The 17,508-nt window shown below is 82.9% G+C and overlaps 1 protein-coding gene across 1 annotated transcript in view; it reads left to right on the top strand.

Moving 5' to 3' along the window:
- Positions 1–2,385: 2,385 nt before the first annotated feature.
- Positions 2,386–17,508, top strand: part of LOC142931280 (uncharacterized) — a gene marked incomplete at its 5' end in the record, with an annotated part of 32,478 nt that continues 17,355 nt past the window's right edge. Inside the window, 2 exons of the mRNA XM_076075018.1 lie at positions 2,386–2,587; positions 2,619–3,195. Of these exons, the coding sequence (XP_075931133.1) occupies positions 2,386–2,587; positions 2,619–3,195 (779 nt within the window). The remainder of the gene's footprint in view (positions 2,588–2,618; positions 3,196–17,508) is intronic.

Here is a 17,508-nt window from a genome sequence, read left to right as displayed (position 1 = left end):
TGCTAGGGGTGCCCGGGGGTGCTCGGGGTGCCCGGGGGTGCCCGGGGGTGCTCGGGGGTGCTCGGGGTTCCCGGGGGTGCTCGGGGTGCCCGGGGGTGCCCGGGGGTGCCCGGGGGTGCTCGGGGTGCCCGGGGGTGCTCGGGGTGCCCGGGGGTGCCAGGGGGTGCCCGGGGGTTCCCGGGGGTGCTCGGGGTGCCCGGGGGTGCTCGGGGTGCCCGGGGGTGCCCGGGGGTGCTCGGGGTGCCCGGGGCTGCCCGGGGGTGCCCGGGGGTGCTCGGGGTGCCCGGGGGTGCTCGGGGTGCCCGGGGGTGCCCGGGTGTGCTCGGGGTGCCCGGGGGTGCCCGGGGGTGCTCGGGGTGCCTGGGTGTGCCCGGGGGTGCTCGGGGTGCCCGGGGGTGCCCGGGGGTGCTCGGAGTGCCCGGGGGTGCCCGGGGGTGCCCGGGGGTGCTCGGGGTGCCCGGGGGTGCCAGGGGTTGCTAGGGTTACCCGGGGGTGCTCGGGGTGCCCGGGGGTGCCCGGGGGTGCTCGGTGGTGCTCGGGGTTCCCGCGGTGCTCGGGGTGCCCGGGGGTGCCCGGGGGTGCCCGGGGGTGCTCGGTGTGCCCGGGGGTGCCAGGGGGTGCTAGGGGTGCCCGGGGGTGCTCGTGGTGCCCGGGGGTGCTCGGGGGTGCTCGGGGTTCCCGGGGGTGCTCGGGGTGCCCGGGGGTGCCCGGGGGTGCCCGGGTGTGCTCGGGGTGCCCGGGGGTGCTCGGGGTGCCCGGGGGTGCCCGGGGGTACCCGGGGGTGCCCGGGGGTGCTCGGGGTGCCCGGGGGTGCCTGGGGGTGCTCGGGGTGCCCGGGGGTGCCCAGGGGTGCTCGGGGTGCCTGGGGGTGCCCGGGGGTGCTCGGGGTGCCCGGGGGTGCCCGGGGGTGCTCGGGGTGCCCGGGGGTGCCCGGGGGTGCTCGGGGTTCCCGGGGGAGCCCGGGGGTGCTCGGGGTGCTCGGGGCTGCCCGGGGGTGCTCGGGGTGGCTAGGTGTGCCCGGGGGTGCTCGGAATGCCCGGGGGTGCCTGGGGGTGCTCGGGGTGTCCGGGGGTGCCCGGGGGTGCCCGGGGGTGCTCGGGGTGCCCGGCGGTGCCCGGGGGTGCTCGGGGTGCCCGGGGGTGCCCGGGGGTGCTCGGGGAGCCCGGGGGTGCCCGGGGGTGCTCTGGGTGCCCGGGGGTGCCCGGGGGTGCTCGGGGTGCCCGGGGGTGCCCGGGGGTGCTCGGGGTGCCCGGGGGTGCCCGGGGGTGCTTGGGGTGCCTGGGTGTGCCCGGGGGTGCTCGGGGTGCCCTGGGGTGCCTGGGGGTGCTCGGGGTGTTCGGGGGTGCCAGGGGGTGCCCGGGGGTGCCCGGGGGTGCTCGGGGTGCCCGGGGGTGCTCGGGGTGCCCGGGGGTGCCCGGGGGTGCTCGGGGTGCCTGGGTGTGCCCGGGGGTGCTCGGGGTGCCCGGGGGTGCTCGGGGTGCCCGGGGTTGCTCGGGGTGCCCGGGGGTGCCCGGGGGTGCTCGGGGTGCCCGGGGCTGCCCGGGGGTGCCCGGGAGTGCTCGGGGTTCCCGGGTGTGCTCGGGGTGTCCGGGAGTGCCCGGGGGTGCTCGGGGTGCCCGGGGGTGCCCGGGGGTGCTCGGGGTGCCTGGGTGTGCCCGCGGTTGCTCGGGGTGTTCGGGGGTGACTGGGGGTGCTCGGGGTGCCCGGGGGTGCCCGGGGGTGCCCGGGGGTGCTCGGGGTGCCCGGGGGTGCCCGGGGGTGCCCGGGGGTGCTCGGGGTGACCGGGGGTGCCAGGGGGTGCTAGGGGTACCCGGGGGTTCCCGGGGGTGCCCGGGGGTGCTCGGGGGTGCTCGGGGTTCCCGCGGTGCTCGGGGTGCCAGGGGGTGCCCGGGGGTGCTCGGGGTGCCCGGGGGTGCCAGGGGGTGCTAGGGGTGCCCGGGGGTGCTCAGGGTGCCCGGGGGTGCCCGGGGGTGCTCGGGGGTGCTCGGGGTTCCCGGGGGTGCTCGGGGTGCCCGGGGGTGCCCGGGGGTGCTCGGGTCTGCTCGGGGTGTCCGGGGGTGCTCGGGGTGCCCGGGGGTGCACGGAGGTACCCGGGGGTGCCCGGGGATGCTCGGGGTGCCCGGGGGTGCCCGGGGGTGCTTGGGGTGCCTGGGTGTGCCGGGGGTGCTCGGGGTGCCCGGGGGTGCCTGGGGGTGCTCGGTGTGCCCGGGGGGCCAGGGGGTGCCCGGGGGTACTCGGGGTGCCCGGCGGTGCCCGGGAGTGCTCGGGGTGCCCGGCGGTGCCCGGGGGTGCTCGGGGTGCCCGGGGGTGCCCGGGGGTGCTCGGGGTGCCCGGGGGTGCCCGGGGTGCCCGGGGGTGCCTGGGGGTACTCGGGTTGCCCGGGGGTGCCCGGGGGTGCCCGGGGGTGCCCGGGGGTGCTCGGGGTGCCCGGGGGTGCCCGGGGGTGCCCGGGGGTGCTCGGGGTGCCCGGGGGTGCCAGGGGGTGCCCGGGGGTGCTCGGGGGTGCTCGGGGTTCCCGGGGGTGCCCGGGGTGCCCGGGGGTGCCCGGGGGTACTCGGGGTGCCCGGGGTGTGCGGAGTGCCCGGGGGTGCCCGGTTGTGCTCGGGGTGCCGGGGGAGCCCGGGGGTGCTCGGGGTGCCCGGGGTGCCCGGGGGTACTCGGGGTGCCCGGGGGTGCCCGGGGGTGCTCGGGGTGCCCGGGGATGCCCGGGGGTGCCCGGGGTGCCCGGGGGTGCCCGGGGGTACTCGGGGTGCCCGGGGGTGCCCGGGGGTGCCCGGGGGTGCTCGGGGTGCCCGGGGGTGCCCGGGGGTGCCCGGGGGTGCCCGGGAGTGCTCGGGGGTGCTCGGGGTTCCCGGGGGTGCTCGGGGTGCCCGGGGGTGCCCGGGGGTGCCCGGGGGTGCTGGGGTGCACGGGGGTGCCAGGGGGTGCTAGGGGTGCCCGGGGGTGCTCGGGGTGCCCGGGGGTGCCCGGGGGTGCTCGCGGGTGCTCGGGGTTCCCGGGGGTGCTCGGGGTGCCCGGGGGTGCCCGGGGGTGCCCGGGGGTGCTCGGGGTGCCCGGGGGTGCTCGGGGTGCCCGGGGATGCCCTGGGGTGCCCGGGGGTGCTCGGGGTGCCCGGGGGTGCCCGGGGGTGCCCGGGGGTGCCCGGGGGTGCTCGGGGTGCCCGGGGGTGCCCGGGGGTGCTCGGGGTGCCCGGGGGTGCCCGGGGGTGCCCGGGGGTGCTCGGGGTGCCCGTGGGTGCCCGGGGGTGCTCGGGGTGCCCGGGGGTGCCCGGGGGTGCTCGGGGTGCACGGGGGTGCCCGGGGGTACTCGGGGTGCCCGGGGGTGCCCGGGGGTGCCCGGGGTGCCCGGGGGTGCCCGGAGGTACTCGGGGTGCCCGGGGGTGCCCGGGGGTGCCCGGGGGTGCTTGGGGTGCCCGGGGGTGCCCGGGGGTGCCCGGGGGTGCCCGGGGGTGCCCGGGGGTGCTCGGGGGTGCTCGGAGTTCCCGGGGGTGCTCGGGGTTCCCGGGGTTGCCCGGGGGTGCCCGGGGGTGCTGGGGTGCCCGGGGGTGCCAGGGGGTGCTAGGGGTGCCCGGGGGTGCTCGGGGTGCCCGGGGGTGCCCGGGGGTGCTCGCGGGTGCTCGGAGTTCCCGGGGGTGCTCGGGGTGCCCGGGGGTGCCCGGGGGTGCCCGGGGGTGCTCGGGGTGCCCGGGGGTGCTCGGGGTGCCCGGGGTTGCCCGGGGGTGCCCGGGGGTGCGCGGGGTGCCCGGGGGTGCTCGGGGGTGCCCGGGGGTGCTCGGGGTGCCCGGGGGTGCCCGGGGGTGCTCGGGGTGCCCGGGGGTGCCCGGGGGTGCCCGGGGGTGCTCGGGGTGCACGGGGGTGCCCGGGAGTGCTCGGGGTGCCCGGGGGTGCCCGGGGGTGCTCGGGGTGCCCGGGGGTGCCCGGGGGTGCTCGGGGTGCCCGGGGGTGCCCGGGGGTGCTTGGGGTGCCTGGGTGTGCCGGGGGTGCTCGGGGTGCCCGGGGGTGCCTGGGGGTGCTCGGGGTGCCCGGGAGGCCAGGGGGTGCCCGGGGGTGCTCGGGGTGCCCGGCGGTGCCCGGGAGTGCTCGGGGTGCCCGGCGGTGCCCGGGGGTGCTCGGGGTGCCCGGGGGTGCTCGGGGTGCCCGGGGATGCCCTGGGGTGCCCGGGGGTGCTCGGGGTGCCCGGGGGTGCCCGGGGGTGCCCGGGGGTGCCCGGGGGTGCTCGGGGTGCCCGGGGGTGCCCGGGGGTGCTCGGGGTGCCCGGGGGTGCCCGGGGGTGCCCGGGGGTGCTCGGGGTGCCCGTGGGTGCCCGGGGGTGCTCGGGGTGCCCGGGGGTGCCCGGGTGTGCTCGGGGTGCCCGGGGGTGCTCGGGGTGACCGGGGGTGCCCGGGGGTACCCGGGGGTGCCCGGGGGTGCTCGGGGTGCCCGGGGGTGCCTGGGGGTGCTCGGGGTGCCCGGGGGTGCCCAGGGGTGCTCGGGGTGCCCGGGGGTGCCAGGGGGTGCTCGGGGTGCCCGGGGGTGCCCGGGGGTGCTCGGGGTGCCCGGGGGTGCCCGGGGGTGCTCGGGGTGGCTAGGTGTGCCCGGGGGTGCTCGGAATGCCCGGGGGTGCCTGGGGGTGCTCGGGGTGTCCCGGGGTGCCCGGGGGTGCCCGGGGGTGCTCGGGGTGCCCGGCGGTGCCCGGGGGTGCTCGGGGTGCCCGGGGGTGCCCGGGGGTGCTCGGGGAGCCCGGGGGTGCCCGGGGGTGCTCTGGGTGCCCGGGGGTGCCCGGGGGTGCTCGGGGTGCCCGGGGGTGCCCGGGGGTGCTCGGGGTGCCCGGGGGTGCCCGGGGGTGCTTGGGGTGCCTGGGTGTGCCCGGGGGTGCTCGGGGTGCCCTGGGGTGCCTGGGGGTGCTCGGGGTGTTCGGGGGTGCCAGGGGGTGCCCGGGGGTGCCCGGGGGTGCTCGGGGTGCCCGGGGGTGCTCGGGGTGCCCGGGGGTGCCCGGGGGTGCTCGGGGTGCCTGGGTGTGCCCGGGGGTGCTCGGGGTGCCCGGGGGTGCTCGGGGTGCCCGGGGTTGCTCGGGGTGCCCGGGGGTGCCCGGGGGTGCTCGGGGTGCCCGGGGCTGCCCGGGGGTGCCCGGGAGTGCTCGGGGTTCCCGGGTGTGCTCGGGGTGTCCGGGAGTGCCCGGGGGTGCTCGGGGTGCCCGGGGGTGCCCGGGGGTGCTCGGGGTGCCATGGTGTGCCCGCGGGTGCTCGGGGTGCCCGGGGGTGACTGGGGGTGCTCGGGGTGCCCGGGGGTGCCCGGGGGTGCCCGGGGGTGCTCGGGGTGCCCGGGGGTGCCCGGGGGTGCCCGGGGGTGCTCGGGGTGCCCGGGGGTGCCAGGGGGTGCTAGGGGTACCCGGGGATTCCCGGGGGTGCCCGGGGGTGCTCGGGGGTGCTCGGGGTTCCCGCGGTGCTCGGGGTGCCCGGGGGTGCCCGGGGGTGCTCGGGGTGCCCGGGGGTGCCAGGGGGTGCTAGGGGTGCCCGGGGGTGCTCAGGGTGCCCGGGGGTGCCCGGGGGTGCTCGGGGGTGCTCGGGGTTCCCGGGGGTGCTCGGGGTGCCCGGGGGTGCCAGGGGGTGCTCGGGTCTGCTCGGGGTGTCCGGGGGTGCTCGGGGTGCCCGGGGGTGCACGGGGGTACCCGGGGGTGCCCGGGGATGCTCGGGGTGCCTGGGGGTGCCCGGGGGTGATCGGGGTGCCCGGGGGTGACCCGGGGGTGCTCGGAGTGCCCGGGGGTGCCCGGGGGTGCCCGGGGGTGCTCGGGGTGCCCGGGGGTGCCCGGGGGTGCTCGGGGGTGCTCGGGGTTCCCGGGGGTGCTCGGGGTTCCCGGGGGTGCTCGGGGTGCCCGGGGGTGCCCGGGGGTGCTCGGGTCTGCTCGGGGTGTCCGGGGGTGCTCGGGGTGCCCGGGGGTGCACGGGGGTACCCGGGGGTGCCCGGGGATGCTCGGGGTGCCCGGGGGTGCCCGGGGGTGATCGGGGTGCCCGGGGGTGACCCGGGGGTGCTCGGGGTGCCCGGGGGTGCCCGGGGGTGCTCGGGGTGCCCGGGGGTGCCCGGGGGTGCTCGGGGTGCCCGGGGCTGCCCGGGGGTGCTCGGTGTGACTGGGTGTGCCCGGGGGTGCTCGGGGTGCCCGTGGGTGCCTGGGGGTGCTCGGGGTGTCCGGGGGTGCCCGGGGGTGCCCGGGGGTGCTCGGGGTGCCCGGCGTTGCCCGGGGGTGCTCGGGGTGCCCGGGGGTGCCCGGGGGTGCTCGGGGTGCCCGGGGGTGCCCGGGGGTGCTCGGGGTGCCTGGGTGTGCCCGCGGGTGCTCGGGGTGCCCGGGGGTGCCTGGGGGTGCTCGGGGTGCCCGGGGGTGCCCGGGGGTGCCCGGGGGTGCCCGGGGGTGCTCGGGGTGCCCGGGGGTGCCCGGGGGTGCCCGGGGGTGCTCGGGGTGCCCGGGGGTGCCAGGGGGTGCTAGGGGTACCCGGGGGTGCTCGGGGTTCCCGGGGGTGCCCAGGGGTGCTCGGGGGTGCTCGGGGTTCCCGCGGTGCTCGGGGTGCCCGGGGGTGCCCGGGGGTACCCGGGGGTGCCCGGGGGTGCCCGGGGGTGCTCAGGGTGCCCGGGGGTGCCCGGGGGTGCTCGGGGGTGCTCGGGGTTCCCGGGGGTGCTCGGGGTGCCCGGGGCTGCCCGGGGGTGCTCGGGTCTGCTCGGGGTGTCCATGGGTGCTCGGGGTGCCCGGGGGTGCACGGGGGTACCCGGGGGTGCCCGGGGATGCTCGGGGTGCCCGGGGGTGCCCGGGGGTGCTCGGGGTGCCCAGGGGTGAAACGGGGGTGCTCGGGGTGCCCGGGGGTGCCCGGGGGTGCTCGGGGTGCCCGGGGGTGCCCGGGGGTGCTCGGGGTGCCCGGGGGTGCCCGGGGGTGCTCGGGGTTCCCGGGGGTGCCAGGGGGTGCTAGGGGTACCCGGGGGTGCTCGGGGTTCCCGGGGGTGCCCGGGGGTGCTCGGGGGTGCTCGGGGTTCCCGCGGTGCTCGGGGTGCCCGGGGGTGCCCGGGGGTGCTCGGGGTGCCCGGGGGTGCCAGGGGGTGCTAGGGGTGCCCGGGGGTGCTCAGGGTGCCCGGGGGTGCCCGTGGGTGCTCGGGGGTGCTCGGGGTTCCCGGGGGTGCTCGGGGTGCCCGGGGGTGCCCGGGGGTGCTCGGGTCTGCTCGGGGTGTCCGGGGGTGCTCGGGGTGCCCGGGGTGCCCGGGGGTGCCCGGGGGTGCTCGGGGTGCACGGGGCTGCCCGGGGGTGCTCGGTGTGCCTGGGTGTGCCGGGGGTGCTCGGGGTGCCCGTGGGTGCCTGGGGGTGCTCGGGGTGTCCGGGGGTGCCCGGGGGTGCCCGGGGGTGCTCGGGGTGCCCGGCGGTGCCCGGGGGTGCTCGGGGTGCCCGGGGGTGCCCGGGGGTGCTCGGGGTGCCCGGGGGTGCCCGGGGGTGCTCGGGGTGCCCGGGGGTGCCCGGGGGTGCTCGGGGTGCCCGGGGGTGCCCGGGGGTGCTCGGGGTGCCCGGGGGTGCCTGGGGGTGCTCGGGGTGCCCGGGGGTGCCCGGGGGTGCCCGGGGGTGCTCGGGGTGTCCGGGGGTGCCCGGGGGTGCCCGGGGGTGCTCGGGGTGCCCGGGGGTGCCAGGGGGTGCTAGGGGTACCCGGGGGTGCTCGGGGTTCCCGGGGGTGCCCGGGGGTGCTCGGGGGTGCTCGGGGTTCCCGCGGTGCTCGGGGTGCCCGGGGGTGCCCGGGGGTACCCGGGGGTGCCCGGGGGTGCCCGGGGGTGCTCAGGGTGCCCGGGGGTGCCCGGGGGTGCTCGGGGGTGCTCGGGGTTCCCGGGGGTGCTCGGGGTGCCCGGGGCTGCCCGGGGGTGCTCGGGTCTGCTCGGGGTGTCCATGGGTGCTCGGGGTGCCCGGGGGTGCACGTGGGTACCCGGGGGTGCCCGGGGATGCTCGGGGTGCCCGGGGGTGCCCGTGGGTGCTCGGGGTGCCCGGGGGTGACCCGGGGGTGCTCGGGGTGCCCGGGGGTGCCCGGGGGTGCTCGGGGTGCCCGGGGGTGCCCGGGGGTGCTCGGGGTGCCCGGGGGTGCCCGGGGGTGCTCGGGGTGCCCGGGGGTGCCAGGGGGTGCTAGGGGTACACGGGGGTGCTCGGGGTTCCCGGGGGTGCCCGGGGGTGCTCGGGGGTGCTCGGGGTTCCCGCGGTGCTCGGGGTGCCCGGGGGTGCCCGGGGGTGCTCGGGGTGCCCGGGGGTGCCAGGGGGTGCTAGGGGTGCCCGGGGGTGCTCAGGGTGCCCGGGGGTGCCCGGGGGTGCTCGGGGGTGCTCGGGGTTCCCGGGGGTGCTCGGGGTGCCCGGGGGTGCCCGGGGGTGCTCGGGTCTGCTCGGGGTGTCCGGGGGTGCTCGGGGTGCCCGGGGTGCACGGGGGTACCCGGGGGTGCCCGGGGATGCTCGGGGTGCCCGGGGGTGCCCGGGGGTGATCGGGGTACCCGGGGGTGACCCGGGGGTGCTCGGGGTGCCCGGGGGTGCCCGGGGGTGCTCGGGGTGCCCGGGGGTGCCCGGGGGTGCTCGGGGTGCCAGGGGCTGCCCGGGGGTGCTCGGTGTGCCTGGGTGTGCCCGGGGGTGCTCGGGGTGCCCGTGGGTGCCTGGGGGTGCTCGGGGTGTCCGGGGGTGCCCGGGGGTGCCCGGGGGAGCTCGGGGTGCCCGGCGGTGCCCGGGGGTGCTCGGGGTGCCCGGGGGTGCCCGGGGGTGCTCGGGGTGCCCGGGGGTGCCCGGGGGTGCTCGGGGTGCCTGGGTGTGCCCGGGGGTGCTCGGGGTGCCCGGGGGTGCCTGGGGGTGCTCGGGGTGCCCGGGGGTGCCCGGGGGTGCCCGGGGGTGCTCGGGGTGCCCGGGGGTGCCCGGGGGTGCCCGGGGGTGCTCGGGGTGCCCGGGGGTGCCAGGGGGTGCTAGGGGTACCCGGGGGTGCTCGCGGTTCCCGGGGGTGCCCGGGGATTCTCGGGGGTGCTCGGGGTTCCCGCGGTGCTCGGGGTGCCCGGGGGTGCCCGGGGGTGCCCGGGGGTGCCCGGGGGTGCTCGGGGTGCCCGGGGGTGCCAGGGGGTGCTAGGGGTGCCCGGGGGTGCTAAGGGTGCCCGGGGGTGCCCGGGGGTGCTCGGGGGTGCTCGGGGTTCCCGGGGGTGCTCGGGGTGCCCGGGGGTGCCCGGGGGTGCTCGGGTCTGCTCGGGGTGTCCATGGGTGCTCGGGGTGCCCGGGGGTGCACGGGGGTACCCGGGGGTGCCCGGGGATGCTCGGGGTGCCCGGGGGTGCCCGGCGGTGCTCGGGGTGCCCGGGGGTGACCCGGGGGTGCTCGGGGTGCCCGGGGGTGCCCGGGGGTGCTCGGGGTGCCCGGGGGTGCCCGGGGGTGCTTGGGGTGCCCGGGGGTGCCCGGGGGTGCTCGGGGTGCCCGGGGCTGCCCGGGGGTGCTCGGGGTGCCTGGGTGTGCCCGGGGGTGCTCGGGGTGCCCGGGGGTGCCTGGGGGTGCTCGGGGTGTCCGGGGGTGCCCGGGGGTGCCCGGGGGTGATCGGGGTGCCCGGCGGTGCCCAGGGGTGCTCGGGGTGCCCGGGGGTGCCCGGGGGTGCTCGGGGTGCCCGGGGGTGCCCGGGGGTGCTCTGGGTGCCCTGGGGTGCGCGGGGGTCCTCGGGGTGCCGGGGGTGCCCGGGGGTGCTCGGGGTGCCCGGGGGTGCCCGGGGGTGCTCGGGGTGCCCGGGGGTGCCCGGGGGTGCTCGGGGTGCCCGGGGGTGCTCGGGGTGCCCGGGGGTGCCCGGGGGTGCTCGGGGTGCCCGGGGCTGCCCGGGGGTGCCCGGGGGTGCTCGGGGTGCCCGGGGGTGCTCGGGGTGCCCGGGGGTGCCCGGGAGTGCTCGGGGTGCCTGGGTGTGCCCGGGGGTGCTCGGGGTGCCCGGGGGTGCCTGGGGGTGCTCGGGGTGCCCGGGGGTGCCCGGGGGTGCTCGGGGTGCCCGGGGGTGACCCGGGGGTGCTCGGGGTGCCCGGGGGTGCCCGGGGGCGCCCGGGGGTGCCCGGGGTTGCTCGGGGTGCCCGGGGGTGCCCGGGGTGTCCGGGGGTGCCTGGGGGTATTCGGGGTGACCGAGGGTGCCCGGGGGTGCCCGGGGGTGCCCGGGGGTGCTCGGGGTACCCGGGGGTGCCCGGGGGTGCCCGGGGGTGCTCGGGGTGCCCGGGTGTGCCAGGGGGTGCTAGGGGTACCCGGGGGTGCTCGGGGTGCCCGGGGGTGCCCGGGGGTGCTCGGGGGTGCTCGGGGTTCCCGGGGGTGCTCGGGGTGCCCGGGGGTGCCCGGGGGTGCCCGGGGGTGCCCGGGGGTGCTCGGGGTGCCCGGGGGTGCCAGGGGGTTCTAGGGGTGCCCGGGGGTGCTCGGGGTGCACGGGGGTGCCCGGGGGTGCTCGGGGGTGCTCGGGGTTCCCGGGGGTGCTCGGGGTGCCCGGGGGTGCCCGGGGGTGCCCGGGGGTGCTCGGGGTGCCCGGGGGTGCTCGGGGTGCCCGGGGGTGACAGGGGGTGGCCGGGGTGCCCGGGGGTGCTCGGGGTGCCCGGGGGTGCTCGGGGTGCCCGGGGGTGCCCGGGGGTGCTCGGGGTGCACGGGGCTGCCCGGGGGTGCCCGGGGGTGCTCGGGGTGCCCGGGGGTGCCCGGGGGTGCCCGGGTGTGCTCGGGGTGCCCGGGAGTGCCCGGGGGTGCTCGGGGTGCCTGGGTGTGCCCGGGGGTGCCCGGGAGTGCTCGGGGTGCCCGGGGTTGCTCGGGGTGCCCGGGGGTGCCCGGGGGTGCTCGGGGTGCCCGGGGCTGCCCGGGGGTGCCCGGGAGTGCTCGGGGTGCCCGGGGGTGCTCGGGGTGCCCGGGGGTGCCCGGGGGTGCTCGGGGTGCCCGGGGGTGCCCGGGGGTGCTCGGGGTGCCTGGGTGTGCCCGGGGTGCTCGGGGTGCCCGGGGGTGCCTGGGGGTGCTCGGGGTGCCCGGGGATGCCCGGGGGTGCCCGGGGGTGCTCGGGGTGCCCGGGGGTGCCCGGGGGTGCCCGGGGGTGCTCGGGGTGCCCGGGGGTGCCAGGGGGTGCTAGGGGTACCCGGGGGTGCTCGGGGTTCCCGGGGGTGCCCGGGGGTGCTCGGCGGTGCTCGGGGTTCCCGCGGTGCTCGGGGTGCCCGGGGGTGCCCGGGGGTGCCCGGGGGTGCTCGGGGTGCCCGGGGGTGCCAGGGGGTGCTAGGGGTGCCCGGGGGTGCTCAGGGTGCCCGGGGGTGCCCGGGGGTGCTCGGGGGTGCTCGGGGTTCCCGGGGGTGCTCGGGGTGCCCGGTGGTGCCCGGGGGTGCTCGGGTCTGCTCGGGGTGTCCGGGGGTGCTCGGGGTGCCCGGGGGTGCACGGGGGTACCCGGGGGTGCCCGGGGATGCTCGGGGTGCCCGGGGGTGCCCGGGGGTGCTCGGGGTGCCCGGGGGTGACCCGGGGGTGCTCGAGGTGCCCGGGGGTGCCCGGGTGTGCTCGGGGTGCCCGGGGGTGCCCGGGGGTGCTCGGGGTGCCCGGGGGTGCCCGGGGGTGCTCGGGGTGCCCGGGGCTGCCCGGGGGTGCTCGGGGTGCCTGGGTGTGCCCGGGGGTGCTCGGGGTGCCCGGGGGTGCATGGGGGTGCTCGGGGTGTCCGGGGGTGCCCGGGCGTGCCCGGGGGTGCTCGGGGTGCCCGGCGGTGCCCGGGGGTGCTCGGGGTGCCCGGGGGTGCCCGGGGGTGCTCGGGGTGCCCGGGGGTGCCCGGGTTGTGCTCTGGGTGCCCGGGGGTGCCCGGGGGTCCTCGGGGTGCCCGGGGGTGCCCGGGGGTGCTCGGGGTGCCCGGGGGTGCCCGGGGGTGCTCGGGGTGCCCGGGGGTGCCCGGGGGTACTCGGGGTGCCCGGGTGGTGTCCGGGGGTGCTCGGGGTGCCTGGGGGTGCTCGGGGTGCCCGCGGGTGCCAGGGGGTGCTAGGGGTGCCCGGGGGTGCTCGGGAAGCCCGGGGGTGCCCGGGGGTGCCCGGGGGTGCTCGGGGGTGCTCGGGGTTCCCGGGGGTGCTCGGGGTGCCCGGGGGTGCCCGGGGGTGCCCGGGGGTGCTCGGGGTGCCCGGGGGTGCCAGGGGGTGCTAGGGGTGCCCGGGGGTGCTCGGGGTGCCCGGGGGTGCCCGGGGGTGCTCGGGGTGCCCGGGGGTGCCCGGGGGTGCTCGGGGTGCCCGGGGGTGCCCGGGGGTGCTCGGGGTGCCCGGGGGAGCCCGGGGGTGCTCCGGGTGCCCGGGGGTGCCCGGGCGTGCTCGGGGTGTCCGGGGCTGCCCGGGGGTGCTCAGGGTGCCTGGGTGTGCCCGGGGGTGCTCGGGGTGCCCGGGGGTGCCTGGGGGTGCTCGTGGTGTCCGGGGGTGTCCGGGGGTGCCTGGGGGTGCTCGGGGTGCCCGGCGGTGCCCGGGGGTGCTCGGGGTGCCCGGGGGTGCCCGGGGGTGCTCGGGGTGCCCGGGGGTGCCCGGGGGTGCTCTGGGTGCCCGGGGGTGCCCGGGGGTGCTCGGGGTGCACTGGGGTGCCCGGGGGTGCTCGGAGTGCCCGGGGGTGCCCGGGGGTGCTCGGGGTGCCCGGGTGTGCCCGGGGGTGCGCGGAGTGCACGGGGGTGCTCGGGGGTGCTCGGGGTTCCCGGGGGTGCCCGGGGGTGCTCGGGGTGCCCGGGGGTGCCCGGGGGTGCTCGGGGTGCCCGGGGGTGCCCGGGGGTGCCCGGGGCTGCCCGGGGGTGCTCGGGGTGCCCGGGGGCGCCAGGGGTTGCTAGGGGTACCCGGGGGTGCTCGGGGTGCCCGGGGGTGCCCGGGGGTGCTCGGTGGTGCTCGGGGTTCCCGCGGTGCTCGGGGTGCCCGGGGGTGCCCGGGGGTGCCCGGGGGTGCTCGGTGTGCCCGGGGGTGCCAGGGGGTGCTAGGGGTGCCCGGGGGTGCTCGGGGTGCCCGGGGGTGCTCGGGGGTGCTCGGGGTTCCCGGGGGTGCTCGGGGTGCCCGGGGGTGCCCGGGGGTGCCCGGGTGTGCTCGGGGTGCCCGGGGGTGCTCGGGGTGCCCGGGGGTGCCCGGGGGTACACGGGGGTGCTCGGGGGTGCTCGGGGTGCCCGGGGGTGCCCGGGGGTGCTCGGGGTGCCCGGGGGTGCCCAGGGGTGCTCGGGGTGCCCGGGGGTGCCCGGGGGTGCTCGGGGTTCCCGGGGGTGCCCGGGGGTGCTCGGGGTGCCCGGGGGTGCCCGGGGGTGCTCGGGGTGCCCGGGGGTGCCCGGGGGTGCTCGTGGTGCCCGGGGATGCCCGGGGGTGCTCGGGGTGGCTAGGTATGCCCGGGGGTGCTCGGGATGCCCGGGGGGTGCCTGGGGGTGCTCGGGGTGTCCGGGGGTGCCCGGGGGTGCCCGGGGGTGCTCGGGGTGCCCGGCGGTGCCCGGGGGTGCTCGGGGTGCCCGGGGGTGCCCGGGGGTGCTCGGGTTGCCCGGGGGTGCCCGGGGGTGCTCTGGGTGCTCGGGGGTGCCCGGGGGTGCTCGGGGTGCCCGGGGGTGCCCGGGGGTGCTCGGGGTGCCCGGGGGTGCCCGGGGGTGCTTGGGGTGCCTGGGTGTGCCCGGGGGTGCTCGGGGTGCCCTGGGGTGCCTGGGGGTGCTCGGGGTATTCGGGGGTGCCAGGGGGTGCCCGGGGGTGCCCGGGGGTGCTCGGGGTGCCCGGGGGTGCTCGGGGTGCACGGGGGTGCCCGGGGGTGCTCGGGGTGCCTGGGTGTGCCCGGGGGTGCTCGGGGTGCCCGGGGGTGCTCGGGGTGCCCGGGGTTGCTCGGGGTGCCCGGGGGTGCCCGGGGGTGCTCGGGGTGCCCGGGGCTGCCCGGGGGTGCCCGTGAGTGCTCGGGGTGCCCGGGGGTGCTCGGGGTGCCCGGGGGTGCCCGGGGGTGCTCGGGGTGCCCGGGGGTGCCCGGGGGTGCTCGGGGTGCCTGGGTGTGCCCGGGGGTGCTCGGCGTGCCCGGGGGTGCCTGGGGGTGCTCGGGGTGCCCGGGGGTGCCCGGGGGTGCCCGGAGGTGCGCGGGGTGCCCGGGGGTGCCAGGGGGTGCTAGGGGTACCCGGGGGTGCTCGGGGTGCCCGGGGGTGCCCGGGGGTGCTCGGGGGTGCTCGGGGTTCCCGCGGTGCTCTGGGTGCCCGGGGGTGCCCGGGGGTGCCCGGGGGTGCCCGGGGGTGCTCGGGGTGCCCGGGGGTGCCAGGGGGTGCTAGGGGTGCCCGGGGGTGCTCAGGGTGCCCGGGGGTGCCCGGGGGTGCTCGGGGGTGCTCGGGGTTCCCGGGGGTGCTCGGGGTGCCCGGGGGTGCCCGGGGGTGCTCGTGTCTGCTCGGGGTGTCCGGGGGTGCTCGGGGTGCCCGGGGGTGCACGGGGGTACCCGGGGGTGCCCGGGGATGCTCGGGGTGCCCGGGGGTGCCCGGGGGTGCTCGGGGTGCCCGGGGGTGACCCGGGGGTGCTCGGGGTGCCCGGGGGTGCTCGGAGTGCCCGGGGGTGCCCGGGGGTGTTCCGGGTGCCCGGGGGTGCCCGGGGGTGCTCGGGGTGCCCGGGGGTGCCCGGGGGTGCTCGGGGTGCCCGGGGGTGCTCGGGGGTGCCCGGGGCTGCCCGGGGGTGCTCGGGGTGCCCGGGGGTGCCAGGGGTTGCTAGGGGTACCCGGGGGTGCTCGGGGTGCCCGGGGGTGCCCGGGGGTGCTCGGTGGTGCTCGGGGTTCCCGCGGTGCTCGGGGTGCCCGGGGGTGCCCGGGGGTGCCCGGGGGTGCTCGGTGTGCCCGGGGGTGCCAGGGGGTGCTAGGGGTGCCCGGGGGTGCTCGGGGTGCCCGGGGATGCTCGGGGGTGCTCGGGGTTCCCGGGGGTGCTCGGGGTGCCCGGGGGTGCCCGTGGGTGCCCGGGTGTGCTCGGGGTGCCCGGGGGTGCTCGGGGTGCCCGGGGGTGCCCGGGGGTACCCGGGGGTGCTCGGGGGTGCTCGGGGTGCCCCGGGGTGCCCGGGGGTGCTCGGGGTGCCCGGGGGTGCCCAGGGGTGCTCGGGGTGCCCGGGGGTGCCCGGGGGTGCTCGGGATGCCCGGGGGTGCCCGGGGGTGCTCGGGGTGCCCGGGGGTGCCCGGGGGTGCTCGGGGTGCCCGGGGGTGCCCGGGGGTGCTCGTGGTGCCCGGGGCTGCCCGGGGGTGCTCGGGGTGGCTAGGTATGCCCGGGGGTGCTCGGGATGCCCGGGGGGTGCCTGGGGGTGCTCGGGGTGTCCGGGGGTGCCCGGGGGTGCCCGGGGGTGCTCGGGGTGCCCGGCGGTGCCCGGGGGTGCTCGGGGTGCCCGGGGGTGCCCGGGGGTGCTTGGGGTGCCCGGGGGTGCCCGGGGGTGCTCTGGGTGCTCGGGGGTGCCCGGGGGTGCTCGGGGTGCCCGGGGGTGCCCGGGGGTGCTCGGGGTGCCCGGGGGTGCCCGGGGGTGCTTGGGGTGCCTGGGTGTGCCCGGGGGTGCTCGGGGTGCCCTGGGGTGCCTGGGGGTGCTCGGGGTGTTCGGGGGTGCCAGGGGGTGCCCGGGGGTGCCCGGGGGTGCTCGGGGTGCCCGGGGGTGCTCGGGGTGCACGGGGGTGCCCGGGGGTGCTCGGAGTGCCTGGGTGTGCCCGGGGGTGCTCGGGGTGCCCGGGGGTTCTCGGGGTGCCCGGGGTTGCTCGGGGTGCCCGGGGGTGCCCGGGGGTGCTCGGGGTGCCCGGGGCTGCTCGGGCGTGCCCGGGAGTGCTCGGGGTGCCCGGGGGTGCTCGGGGTGCCCGGGGGTGCCCGGGGGTGCTCGGGGTGCCCGGGGGTGCCCGGGGGTGCTCGGGGTGCCTGGGTGTGCCCGGGGGTGCTCGGGGTGCCCGGGGGTGCATGGGGGTGCTCGGGGTGCCCGGGGGTGCCCGGGGGTGCCCGGGGGTGCTCGGGGTGCCCGGGGGTTCCGGGGGTGCCCGGGGGTGCCCGGGGGTGCTCGGGGTGCCCGGGGGTGCCAGGGGGTGCTAGGGGTACCCGGGGGTGCTCGGGGTGCCCGGGGGTGCCCGGGGGTGCTCGGGGGTGCTCGGGGTTCCCGCGGTACTCGGGGTGCCCGGGGGTGCCCGGGGGTGCCCGGGGGTGCCCGGGGGTGCCCGGGGGTGCTCGGGGTGCCCGGGGGTGCCAGGGGGTGCTAGGGGTGCCCGGGGGTGCTCAGGGTGCCCGGGGATGCCCGGGGGTGCTCGGGGTTCCCGGGGGTGCTCGGGGTGCCCGGGGGTGCCCGGGGGTGCTCGGGTCTGCTCGGGGTGTCCGGGGGTGCTCGGGGTGCCCGGGGGTGCACGGGGGTACCCGGGGGTGCCCGGGGATGCTCGGGGTGCCCGGGGGTGCCCGGCGGTGCTCGGGGTGCCCGGGGGTGACCCGGGGGTGCTCGGGGTGCCCGGGGGTGCCCGGGGGTGCTCGGGGTGCCCGGGGGTGCCCGGGGGTGCTCGGGGTGCCCGGGAGTGCCCGGGGGTGCTCGGGGTGCCCGGGGCTGCCCGGGGGTGCTCGGGGTGCCTGGGTGTGCCCGGGGGTGCTCGGGGTGCCCGGGGGTGCCTGGGGGTGCTCGGGGTGTCCGGGGGTGCCCGGGGGTGCCCGGGGGTGCTCGGGGTGCCCGGCGGTGCCCAGGGGTGCTCGGGGTGCCCGGGGGTGCCCGGGGGTGCTCGGGGTGCCCGGGGGTGCCCGGGGGTGCTCTGGGTGCCCTGGGGTGCGCGGGGGTCCTCGGGGTGCCGGGGGTGCCCGGGGGTGCTCGGGGTGCCCGGGGGTGCCCGGGGGTGCTCGGGGTGCCCGGGGGTGCCCGGGGGTGCTCGGGGTGCCCGGGGGTGCTCGGGGTGCCCGGGGGTGCCCGGGGGTGCTCGGGGTGCCCGGGGCTGCCCGGGGGTGCCCGGGGGTGCTCGGGGTGCCCGGGGGTGCTCGGGGTGCCCGGGGGTGCCCGGGGGTGCTCGGGGTGCCTGGGTGTGCCCGGGGGTGCTCGGGGTGCCCGGGGGTGCCTGGGGGTGCTCGGGGTGCCCGGGGGTGCCCGGGGGTGCTCGGGGTGCCCGGGGGTGACCCGGGGGTGCCCGGGGGTGCCCGGGGGTGCCCGGGGGTGCCCGGGGTTGCTCGGGGTGCCCGGGGGTGCCCGGGGTGTCCGGGGGTGCCTGGGGGTATTAGGGGTGCCCGAGGGTGCCCGGGGGTGCCCGGGGGTGCCCGGGGGTGCTCGGGGTACCCGGGGGTGCCCGGGGGTGCCCGGGGGTGCTCGGGGTGCCCGGGGGTGCCAGGGGGTGCTAGGGGTACCCGGGGGTGCTCGGGGTGCCCGGGGGTGCCCGGGGGTGCTCGGGGGTGCTCGGGGTTCCCGGGGGTGCTCGGGGTGCCCGGGGGTGCCCGGGGGTGCCCGGGGGTGCCCGGGGGTGCTCGGGGTGCGCGGGGGTGCCAGGGGGTTCTGGGGGTGCCCGGGGGTGCTCAGGGTGCACGGGGGTGCCCGGGGGTGCTCGGGGGTGCTCGGGGTTCCCGGGGGTGCTCGGGGTGCCCGGGGGTGCCCGGGGGTGCCCGGGGGTGCTCGGGG

This window comes from Petromyzon marinus, chromosome 52 (assembly GCF_048934315.1).
Source record: "Petromyzon marinus isolate PM22_M1 ecotype Great Lakes invasive population chromosome 52, UKy_Petmar_22M1.pri1.0, whole genome shotgun sequence".
Lineage (NCBI taxonomy): Eukaryota > Metazoa > Chordata > Hyperoartia > Petromyzontiformes > Petromyzontidae > Petromyzon > Petromyzon marinus.
Note: the sequence above shows the minus strand (reverse complement) of the source record. Positions and strands in the feature narration are given on the sequence as shown.